The sequence below is a fragment of the Centroberyx gerrardi genome, chromosome 1 (assembly GCF_048128805.1).
Source record: "Centroberyx gerrardi isolate f3 chromosome 1, fCenGer3.hap1.cur.20231027, whole genome shotgun sequence".
Taxonomy (NCBI): Eukaryota; Metazoa; Chordata; class Actinopteri; order Beryciformes; family Berycidae; genus Centroberyx; species Centroberyx gerrardi.
The window spans coordinates 27,796,208-27,808,473 of record NC_135997.1 but is presented as its reverse complement, the minus strand read 5'-3'; the positions used below and the strand labels follow the sequence as shown (position 1 = coordinate 27,808,473).

The following is a 12,266-nucleotide window of genomic DNA, read 5'->3' as shown; positions in this document are numbered from 1 at the left end:
CAAGAATTTTACATATGGGGAAACACGATATAGCCACAAGTCATCTGTTGTTGACAGTTCCACACTGTCCACTCTGCAGAGCCTCTAGCCCTGTCACTGTGTTTTTTGTGAGCCGATGCTGTATATTTGCATACCCAGTAGGTCACATTTCCATATTTTCTTCCCCCCGTTTCTTTTGCTGCCAGCACACTCTACAATACAAACTTTGTGCTGAGCCCGAGTCAGGACTCGCTAGCCAAATCTGCCCTTGGCACCACCACACCTGTGATGCTGCCTCGGAGCTCCTCCTCTCCTAACACTTCAGATGTGCTGTGTTTAGTCATGGCTATTGAAAAAATTATAAACATAGATATATACAGTATGTACTCTATAACAAATTATATTGTTTTAACACTACAAAGGCCATGGGTTGATGCCACCAAACTTACATTTCTCCAGCACTGTAAATGCATTGGACTCATCCTTCCATGACTTATGGAGTCATGAGCTATATATTTTTAAAATTCAAAAAAAAAAGTCAACTTGGAAAGTAAATGCAGTCTTTGCAGTTTTCTCACAGCAAAATGCCTCCATTTACACCAGAACAATGGCCTGCAGGATGTTGATGCCCAGGTGTGAATGTCTCTCTCTCCTCCAGCTGCTATTCAACACTTGAATGGCCAGCACAGTTTGTTTTTTTTTATATTGAAGTGAGCTCCATCTAAAAAAAATCTAAAAAATAAAAACAATTTTCACACATCTGACCACTGACAGAACAATAGCCTGGTGAAGATGATGTAGACTTTCGTAGGGGATAAGACTGTAATTGAGAGTATTATAATTATGGAAAGTAAAGCTCTAATACTCACCTGAGATAAAGCCTCAGACAGTTTGGAATAGAGTTGACTCTAAATAGACTAAAATCAAACAAGCAAATAGATGCATCGCTCCTCTGCTGAATGCTGACCCGATGGAGTCTGATGGGGCTCCGACGTTGGATTGGATTTGGATGATGACGAGCCGAGCCGGCACAGTTTGGATAGAACAGACAGGCAATGCCCAAATCCTGTAGACTTCCCTCCCGCATAACACTAATGGAGAAAGAAAAGCCGACTCATTACACAAAATAAAAATCACCGGAAGAAGCCACAGTGCAGCAGATGTAGGAGGAATAAGGCCATAGACAACTGCTTGAAACTCCACCAACGTGTGTGAGATTTGCTCATAAAAACATCCGAGGCTGTGTGGAAGTGTGTGTCGGAGGAATAAGAGACGGCCTGTGTGCAAAAGCGCATTCCAAACATTCCAACATTGCTCATTACACTGTACATATTTGTTTAACATTTAGTTAATCTTAGTCATAGTGCGATATAAAAGGCAATAAGCAGTATAAGGAATGAGGAGAGGAGAGATGTGTGTAAAAGCTCGTTCCATGAATTCCATGCAGTTAATTCACTATAACTGAAGAAATGCCTCTATATACATTTTAGTTTGTTAATATTTATCATTTAACTTCTTAGGTTTGTTTTGCCTACTTTTTTCCTGTAATATGTAACAGGTGCAAGTAATGGGTATATATTTTTCTCCTGTACATGTACATCAGAAGCTATTGGAAAGCTTCGAAATTGTAGATTGTTTTCAATCAGAATACACATTTTCTTCTTTTTTATGGAAATTGGTTGTGAGGAAGTCAATTGAGCATGGTGGGATTTTTATTTTGAAGAGCTGATTGCATGTACACACACAAAATAATTTATCGTATTCCATAATGAAATGTTCTCTCATTCAACAAATAGACTAATAATGGTAAAAAAGGCAGTATTGAATTGGAAGTTTTGGAACCCAGGTCTGCATCAAAAAATTACAGTACATAGTCCTGCTTGTTGTCCCACTTCAATTTGCCCTGCATCAGTTGGCTTTGACTGTGGAAAAGGGCAAGATCCGAATTGCACAGATCTTCTTTGGTGGTCAGTGTGGCCGTCCGAGTGGTTCGGCTCTTATGTTTTAAACTGGTGTTTACTCGTTATCTCACGCAGCCCGGTATTCTGTTGCAGTTGCATAAGGCTTTTCAAAACGGCGCTTCCTATATTTCAGTACACAGGGGCTCTCCTCCAATCTCTCACTAACATAAGTGTAATTTAGTAATGGATTATGTGTGGTTGTTTGTAGAGGAAAGTGTAACTGAGACTTCAGGCCTGCTGTTTGCCTCCGTCCAGCTGCAGCCACGCATTCAGATCGTACAGGAAGACAATCAGTGGTGTACCGGCCTGTACACAGGCAGACGCTTATCTCTCTGCACCTGAAGTAGGCTAAACAAACCATGTTGTAGGCTGCAGCTATTTAAAGCACATAGATGATTAAGGGTAATTTGTTTGCACTGTTACATAAGGTCAAGTGGAAATTCTTGCAATAAATATGCAACAATTTGCCTTGGCGATATCGGTGCAAAGGCATGAAAACATAATGTGAAATTCTGTTTTCGTTTGCCTGCCTTCCACACGGAGGTCAAAGCGCACAACAGCATCACTAGAGCTGTTAGGGATTCTCAAGTGCACTTAAGAAGAGAGTTTGATACATACTGACACATTGTACAGGAGCCTCACATACTGTGCCAAGGGACAGTTCAACAGATATGACATAGTCCATCAGTCACTCATAAGTCACATCCCCCATATTCAAATACCCTATAGAGTTGTATAGCCTAGTTATGCAGGCAGAGAGGGAGAGGCAGGACTGAGTCAGAAGAAGCAGAGCACAGAAGTGACTGAGAGTAACTTTCCTGACCGTTAAAAATGCAGTGTGGCATAAGTTGAAAACGTCTTTCTCAGTGAACTCAGACACATACAACTACAACAAATAAGGGACCATTTTAAACTCCATTTGTTTTGTATGCTGCCCACTTTGCAGCATACAAAACACTTTGTTTTCGGAGTGGGCATTACTCGACTAACCAGATTTGGAATCTAACGGGGAATGTTGTTAACCGGTGAATGTACTGAATGCTGCCTGTTGTCGAGTGTGATGGTTGCTGTTGTTTTGTTCTGGCTTTTGTAAATTGAATTTCCCTCGGGACAATTAATGGCATCGTAATGTGAATGGGTCTCTGGACTTTGGGAATAACCAGTACAGGATGTTGGAAATATTTTTCATTCCTGGTTCTGTTTGAGGTCTTCTAAGTAGCGTGTATTGGGAGGGGGGAAATGTCCACTTTTAAAATTGATTTGCTTTGCTTTAACACACACATATTTTGGTGGAGGAATAACAAAACAGTTTGCAATTTTCTTGAAGCTTGGTGGATTGGTTGTATGCCAACTTGAAGAGTGCACCCAAATGATTCAGGAGGTTATATTCTATAAGGTATGCATGTTTGCCAAGCATTCAGCTACCAGATATCAGCATGGAGTTTGATATGATGTCCTCTCCCATGCACAGAGAGACAGACACATGGCATGTATCTGGGCCAGGCCAACCTGCCAGCCCAAGTAAGCGTAAGCAGGCTGCTGTAACACCAGCTAGAGGCTGTGCTAGCAGGGACTCTTTGTAAGCTGTGTATGGCCTTGGGCTTGTCTCAGACCAAAGGCTTCTGTTTCCATAACCTGAGGCTTTGTCGCACTGGTTTTAGAATCTGGTAACAACCGTAGTCTCGGTTAAACACCAGCCCTCTCTACAGCCATATAGATATCTTTTATTTATCCAGAGAAAATTGACAGAACATCGTCCTGCTTCACATTAACACAGTTGCAGACACTCACATCTTCTTATTCATAAGTTGCTCTGGATAAGAGTGTCAGCTAAATGTCTAAAATTGTAAATTGTAACTCACCCCCAAAGACAGAAAGTGGAGAACGAAGCCTCTACTCTGTCATGTCATCCAGACACAAATCCCGGAGCTGCAACATTGACAATGAGTTGGGAGACTGATTTGTGGAATTGTGGGAAATTGCTTCAAGCTTTTACATCTAAATGAACTTAATTTCATGGCAGTGCTTAGTGCTGACAGTTGTGAATCAGGAAATGTGCCATTACCCTGTAAAGTCACCCTCTGTACTGTCACTCTATCCACAGTCAGTCTCCCATTCATTATCAGTGGAGCAGCTCCAGGATGTCTCTAGTGCACAGTGATGAAACATAAATGTGAAGTGATGGGAAAAAAACACTGTAATAAATTACAACTATATAAAACCACAGAAAGAACCAAAACAAATTACTAAATGAGCAGATGAGATTTAAAAAAAAAAAAAAAACTTGTTGCATATAAAAGCATCTCACCTCAAGACTCAAAACGCTGCCAAAGAAACAAACAAATCAAGATGACAAGCAAAGACCCAAATGAATCGGATAACAAAAGCTAAATGGGAACAGAACCCGAGATGGTGGAAAACAGAATGACAAGATGCATGAAATGACAAGTAAGGGAAATAAAATAAATATCAGTGAGTCTTGGCTGTCTTGTTTCCGGGCTTTGGAAGGGACATGTTTGTGTTAGTAAATCAGCACTGCTGCTAAGGGAGACATTTGCTGTCACTAGACTGAAAAATCATGGGTATAACTTTATGTGTACTTTATTTTTGGTCAGACTTTCCCCTTTCAAGGGCTTGTATGCTGTAGTTATGTTGCTGCATCTCTCAACAATTTCAAATATAGACTTGAAGGTGCTATCTGATGAGCCGAAATTGAAATTTTCCTTCAGCATCTCTCACCTTCTGTCTCTCTCTCCCCCTCTCTCTCTCTCCAACAATAAGCAGCAACATTTTGCATGGCTGCCCCCCCCCCCCCCTCGCAGATGGGTAGATTAGAGGGGTGTAGGAGTCCTCTTTCTTTCACTGCTATCTCGATGGAGGAGGAAGAGACGGCTCAGATTCTCCTTTCAGAGAAGATTTGTTTTCCAACACCCTTGAGAGGGCTCGTCTTTAACGAGGCCCGGACGGCTCAAAGCAAAGATTCATGCTTGCTGTAGGATCCTTAATAACTACTTTCTCTAGTTGTGTTTTGTTTTTAACACAGCAGCCTCGCTTCAGGATTCTGGGTGTTGGCGTACTGCGGAGGAGAGAGTCAAAATCACTTTACTCCTCAAGTACAGTAAAAGCACAGGCATTTGTCTTGGTGGCATTGGTGCAGTGACTGAATAACTTGCATGGTGACACAAGTTCATATGTAGGACATGCAATGGACAAGGTAAGGTCAAGGTAATAATTGGAAAAAAATAACTGGTAATAATAAACAGGATGCACAAGACACTAATGGTAGTGACATTACAGTGGCTGTCATTTGGCGTAGCAGAGGAAAAGGCGTTGTTGCGCTCTGGGAAGTGCTACATCAAAGGCCGGTGTAACGTCACGCGGTGGGTTGCCATGGCGCTGTCACCAGGAGTTCCTGTAGTGCAGAGGGAGAAAATGAGGAGCAGGGGGAGTGGAGAAGGAGGTGATTTCCACTTGTGTGTGTGGCACAGCTGGTTGCCTAGATGGACTGGAATGCTAAGTAGTCAATAACATTGCACGTTTATGTGTGACCTTAATGTATGCAGAGCCATGCGGTGACTCTCCAATGCTAAGATTGCTGCTTTGGTGTCAAGTTTGTCCTTGACCTTGGTTCAAGTGTATTGTAAGTGAAGTGTAGGTCTGATCAGTGCTGAGAGGCGGTATGGTTCATGGTTCTAGGATGCTAGAATTAACTGTTGAACGTCTTGGAGATGTGCGTCTAATTCAGCCAGACATCAGTGATGGGAGGAGCTCGCTTGATAACCCCATTGACATGCCCACTCTGACCCAACCCCCCTTTCCTCTAACATCCAAATTAGGTTTCTACGTATATACTCACATAATGTAATAATGCAAGATGCAGTTGCATAACAGCAATCCTTCATTTCTAGCCATGCCTCTCATTCTCACTGTCCAACATATATGCCATTTGAATGCATACATTTGTTGTATGGGTGGCTCCAGTAGGAATCAAACTGTGGCAGTGTTGATACCATATTCTGCCCATTGAGCTACACCGGGAATTGAACCTCTAACCCTGTTGGTGTTCATGCCTTGCTCTACCCATTTAGCCAGACAATCCACTCTGAAAAATTGAATTATAGAAGAACTAATTTTTGCACACAGCCTTTACTGAGTGCCACTTGACTAACTTAAGGAGAGAGATGCGAGCAGCGCGATGCTGAATAGCTCCAGGGCATTCCTCGGTGCTGGAGAGAGACGATAAGAATAGCACTCGCTTGTCTCTCCTCCATTGGCTAGCTGGTCCGGCTGTGGGCTGGTGAGCGGCGCTGCTCCGTTCCAGCGGCGCTGTGCACTAAACCTAAAGAATGGCAAAGTGAAAGAAGTGGGCGCCCTCTGGGTGCACCAGAGCAGCCTGGCCACGGATATATTTGGCTCTGTCAGTTTGCATACAGATCTGCAATGCTCTGCAATTAGTCTGCTTCCTGTTTCAGCACGGGATATGGCAGCGCCGTGAAGCGAGGCCATTGATGCGCTCAGAGAAGACGCTGCCAGGCCCTCTGGAGGAGATGCATCATTTTCATGGCTCTAAAATTACACAGAGCACTGGGTTACTTAGGAACGCAAGTGAAAACAACTGATTCTCATAGTCTACGCTAAGTGTACAAAGTGTTAGGCCTACTCTTTCCATGAAATAGATTGACCTGCTGAATCCAAGTAAAAGCTATGATCCCTTACTAATCAAATCCACCTCTAACATGAGGGGGAGATCAAAATGAAAGGGAAGAGAGAGGTTGACGGAGGATTTGTCATGTCGCCACTCCAATGAAGCCTCCAATGAATTGTGTAAAAGGTGTTTGTAGTATTCTGTACACTGCATATATAGACCTACATGGCTCTGTCCCCTCAACATCAGACTGTTAAGAATGGCTGTGGTCAGACTAGGGGGAAATGGTGATCAAAGTACCCACGCTCACAGCGCCCCCCCCCCCCACCCCCCACCCCCACCCCCCCCCGCCCCTAACCGCACAATCACACACATCCCTCTCCCCCTCCCTCACTCATACGAAGCATCGGAAAATACGCGTCAGCTACTTCCTCCTTCTCACCCCACCGCCTCCCCCTTCAACTTCCTGTTCTCTGGGCTGTTCGGAAGTGAGATGCCGTAGACGGGGGCCACTGCAGGCCTTACTGTAACCGCATTCTTTTTTTAAATTGAATGTTAATACACGCTGCCACTGATTACCACCATGTTTTTTGCCTTGAAGGACCACATTGGAAATAGGATGAACTTTAATGTTGCATCCTTGTCAGTGTTTTAGATGCATTATTGTCATTTTCATGTCATTTTGAAAATAAAATACATTCAAAAAATACGATTTCCTAAAGGTGAAGTACGCATAATATGTCATAAAATGTTTTTGCCAGTGAGGCAATACAGCCCAAATGAGTAAAGAGGTTGAATGCTTTTGCAAACTAGATTTTTTAGAAAATTTAAATTTTATTCTTTACCATACATTTCTGTGATTTACTTAGATTTTAGACCAAAAATCCCACAGAAATGCATGTTGAACTAATTTTGTTTGCAGTAGAACTTTTTCTTACATTTGTTGAAATAAACTAAACTGTAGGTGTTGGCTCAGACTGAACTGAGCATTGGAGACAGCTTTATGGAACTGTTTATGGAATGTGTGTCTGGACGGGAATCAGTTGGGAGTGTGCCGTCTCTCTCTTTAGGCGATGCTTTGTGTTTGCTGTGGATTCAGTCGGCGGCACATCGTTCCTCTGCGCCTCCGTTGTCTTCTCTTTCTGCCTCAGTTTGTCTCAGCGTGTTGCAGTCTGAGCCAAGCGGCCATGCTGTCGCCTCCAGGACTCTCTGGCCTGGTCACCCAGTGCTTGGGGGAGGTGGAGGCACACACACACACACACACACACACTGACACTCGGGCACACACTCACTGTTACAAACGGACACAGGCGCTCTTTCGGCTGCACAAAAAGACACACACACACACATACAGAAGCTCATTTAGGCACACACATATAGACATGCATTCGCTTTTAGGCACACACACACATAGACACACTCTTTTTATACACACACACTTTCAGGCACACACACTCATGCTCTTTTAGGCACACACAGGCACACATGCATGCTCTCTAAGCCACATATATACACATGATCTCTCTTCAGTCTCTCTCTCTCTCGCGCACACGCACACACACACACACACATACATTCACTCTCTCTGCCACACACCCGACACGCCCCAGGACTGGCATCTGGTGCGTTGTGGCTGTGTCCAGTCCACCCAGCTACCATACATCCTAGCAGTGTTACCCCAGAGTGAGTCTCTCTCTCTCTCCTGCATTCGTCTCGCTGTATCAAGGTCACCTCCAACAAACAAATGATTGGCTGCTGAGGGGAGAAGCTCCGCAGAATCAGCCAATACCAGAGAGCTGCCTTTGTTGCTACTTTCATTTTATTCTCAGCTCGGGGGATCTCAACCCGGGGGTCGGAGCAGAACTTGGGGCGGACTGAGATGTAGTGCCCCCAGAATTTTTCTAGGGGCGCAAATTCATACAAACATTCGGCAATTATACGTAAAATCACTACAATATCGCTCGAAAACATAGATAATAACGTGGCTATCATCAGCCTTTTAAATCCAGCTATCTCTGGTGGTGCCAGCTCATTTGTAGAAGGAACTGAAAAAATGAGGATGGGGGAGGGTGGATTACTGAGGTATGATCTATTACACTGGATTACACAATTGGATTCATCAAAATGAAGTGTCAAATGGAAAGCAATGGAAGCAGTATTTTTGATCTTACAGAGGTTAGAAAAATCTGAGGGGGCACATGCCCTCTCAATTTGAATAGGCATATATTGTGTTAATATCTTTGTGTTAAATGCTTTTTTTAAATTTATTTATTTATTTATTTATTTTTTTTATTTGCAAGATTTGTCCATTAAAAAGGAATGTATAACTCATCTCCAGGTGTCACAGGAACTCCTTTGTTAATGGGGCTTGAGCTAGACTTCGATAGGAAATCTGTGTTCATGGTGTGACCAGGAATGTCTTGGCCTAAACTCAGGTTATCCACCTTGTTAGGCTGACATAGATCTTTATGATAGGGAAATAGTATACATAATAGTAAGTAGTATCAGATTGATGTGAGCTATGTGAAGGGTGAAGATCATAGATAAATCTCTTTCTGAAAATAGAATTGATTTTTGTTTATATTGGTGGGTGTGACTGAACACATAATAGCTGAGTTGATGTACTGTAAGGAAACTACAAGATCAGTCTCTTTCTTTTGCATAACTGGGCCACAGGATGTGGTGGTTTAGTTTGGCCCCATTGTGGCTTGCTCTCTGTGGACATGTACTTGTATGTTAGCCGTGTCTGCACCTGTCAAGATACCAAAACTTAGACTCCGATACCTTAACCAGCCCAGGTTTCACGGTTTGGTTGTAAAGGGATACACCCCTCAAAAAATGAACACTGACAAAATAAAATGACCTAAAATAACATGAACCAGTGATAGCTGTTTTTCTGTTTTATTTTTTTTGACATTTTCTTAATGCATACTTGCATACTAGCAGTAAAACAGCATGGCAGTCATACAGACAAAGCATATAATTATAAGTCCAAAAAAAGTTACAAAAAGCTTATATCCCATCTTTAGTGAATATACCTTCAAATATACTGATTGTAGATTGTATTTGTAACACCTTGCTTTTCATTGTGTGTGTTGCAGCTCTGATGGTACCAGCTGAACAGTGACCGCTACCTGCCTGAGGACGCCTGCTGCCCAATTCCCTTCACCATGTCTGGGATCCAGGTAAGTGAAGCGAGGAGGTTAATCCCCCCCAAGGGCACCTTGAGGACAGTTACAGGGTGTGAGAGTGTCATCCACTTTCTCCACCTAGATTTCCCAGGTTTTCCAGATTTAGGAACACTATATTTGAATCCACTAAATCAAAGTATAATTTACATAATTTTAGAAATAAAACCTTCTGCCTCTCTTATTTCTTTCATTTCTCTTGCTACAGTAGCGCTACACACACACTTACCCGATTGTTCTTGGGTAACAGGAATATTGTCAGGGCATGATGGCTCTCACCTTTACATTCCTTACTATTGGCTGTTGTAGTGTTAGCAGTGTAGGAATTGAAGCTTATTCTACTGCTGCACTCCTTTCAAGTTGCTCTGGATTAAAGCGTCAACTGTATGCCTCAAATATAAATGTAAGTGTAACATAAATCACAAGAGGAGTCAAAGGCCCCATTCAAATGTCCAAAAAAAAAAAAAAAAATCCCATGTATTTCAATGAGACCAATGTATTGGCAGATGACATGGATGTGAAAATATCGCAACCCAGTCAGTCAAAAAGGTTTAAACTAGTTGAATTTTTGACAGAGCGCAGGTAAACGTCGTCTGCTAATGGACTTCATCAGCCAATGAAATTTGCACAGACCGCTTCAAAAGGTTTCGAGACACGCCCACAGCAACACTACCTACGTGGTTTCAACGCATACCTGTCCATGACTGTGACGGATGCCAAATGTCCCATGTGAACGCGGCTGAAATCATAAACCTCTTCTGCAGGTTTAACAGTCTCATCACAACAGGAGCTAAACACACGCACAGTGCACCCACACACACAACACACACACACACACACAAGGGAAGACGTACATGCTGACACGAAGGTGCCGAAATGCACTCACACACTCGCGGCACCACGCTAATGCACATAACCTGTGCGCACACATCTATCAAAATGCCCAACCCTGTTTTAGTGGTTTCACGTTACCTGGCTGTCTCAGTGGTTTGGCTAATGCTGCTCATGTGCCAGCTTCAGGGTAGGATTACCATCTCTCCTGCATCCGCCGCCTTCGCATGTCCCTATTGATCCAAGTTATTTTCATCTGTCGCACCACAGTGCACCGCTGCTGTCAAGTGAAAACCAAGTATCTCTCAGAAACGTCAACTTTTCAGGAATTAAGAAACACAACCTCGTTGTACGTGTTATTCTCTCATGAAAGTTCATTCACTTCAAATTAGAGAATCCATTGTCGTGTCTTCCATGCATTGGATGTATTCTACTTCTATGTGTTGATTATGGATGTGTAAGCTAAAATGAATATTTCTGTCAGGTTGTTCTAGCGGTCTGAAGTTTTCATGATGAAAACATTTTGTCAGTGAATCAGTTGGAACTAAAATTCATGTTGTTGTCTTGAGGGGCAGCAGTGTGACTTATTGGTTAGTGTGATCATCTCGTGACCAAAAGGTCAAAAGCTCAATCCCTGCAACCGCCAGTGTGCATCCATCAGCGGTCAAGTGTCCTCTCAAAGAGTCCTTGAGCAAGATGATGAACCCCAACCTGGTCACTTGTAAGCTGCTCCAGATTTGAGCTAGGGTCGGGCGATAGTGCACATGCTCCTGTCACCCAATCACCACATATATTGTCCACCCCCAATGTATTTGTCTATACCTGGGGTGGTGAACTGATATGTAGCTTTTAAATATGCAAGGGAGTGACATTTTTCAATTTTAAATTATAGTTTAAGTCTTCAGAGTCAAGAAAAAAACTGAAGTGGCCATGCATTCCCATTAGGAATCGTACACAGGGACAAACCCAGCATGCTCTGAGGGAGGCTCTATGAAATGCCTGGTGTGTTTAGGCTGCCTTCTGTGCTGGCTCTAAATACATTTGTAATCAACTTGAGCATAACTTTTGTCCTTGTGTGTGCTTCCCCAATTGAGTGTCTTGCACTAGGATCAAGGTAATCTGTATTGGCAAAAGATAGGCAAGGAAATTTCTACCAGCAATAGATTCTGTCCACTGCCGTTTCCTGATGTGTTTGTCCAACTGCCCATCCATAATATGACCATCAAGTAAGTGCCTAAAGTGTAATGTAAAACCCATACACCCAAACCCATGGATGTAAATTAATAACACTGGAGAGGTTTTCTATATCCTCATGGCCCTCACTGGCAGTCGTCACTAGCAGTCCAAACTTATGCAGTATTGATTGAGAGATGTGCTTGCAGTGACTGATGCATCAGACACTTTCAGCTGTGCTGCGTGGCGTCAGAAATAGAGCGGGTTGTACAAGGACAGTTTACTCGCTCAGTCACACCTGCTGCTTTGTACTCTGGCTTTCATTTAATCTCATTGACAGTACTGCGGCACCTTCTTGAACGCATCAGAGTACTGATCTAACAGCACAAACTGGATATGCTCAGCATTCTAATCCTCACTGTCATTTACATTTATATTTTAGGCTTAGCTGCCACTCTTATCTAGAGCGACTGACGATGAGTGCAACAG

General features: G+C 42.9%; 1 protein-coding gene across 1 annotated transcript in view; it reads left to right on the top strand.

Annotated features, from left to right (window-relative positions):
* cskl (c-src tyrosine kinase-like) overlaps positions 1-12,266 on the top strand; it is a 51,017-nt gene that overhangs the window by 20,440 nt on the left and 18,311 nt on the right. The window contains exon 2 of the mRNA XM_071897329.2: positions 9,687-9,770. Coding sequence (XP_071753430.1) covers positions 9,756-9,770 — 15 coding nt within the window. The 5' untranslated portion in view covers positions 9,687-9,755. The remainder of the gene's footprint in view (positions 1-9,686; positions 9,771-12,266) is intronic.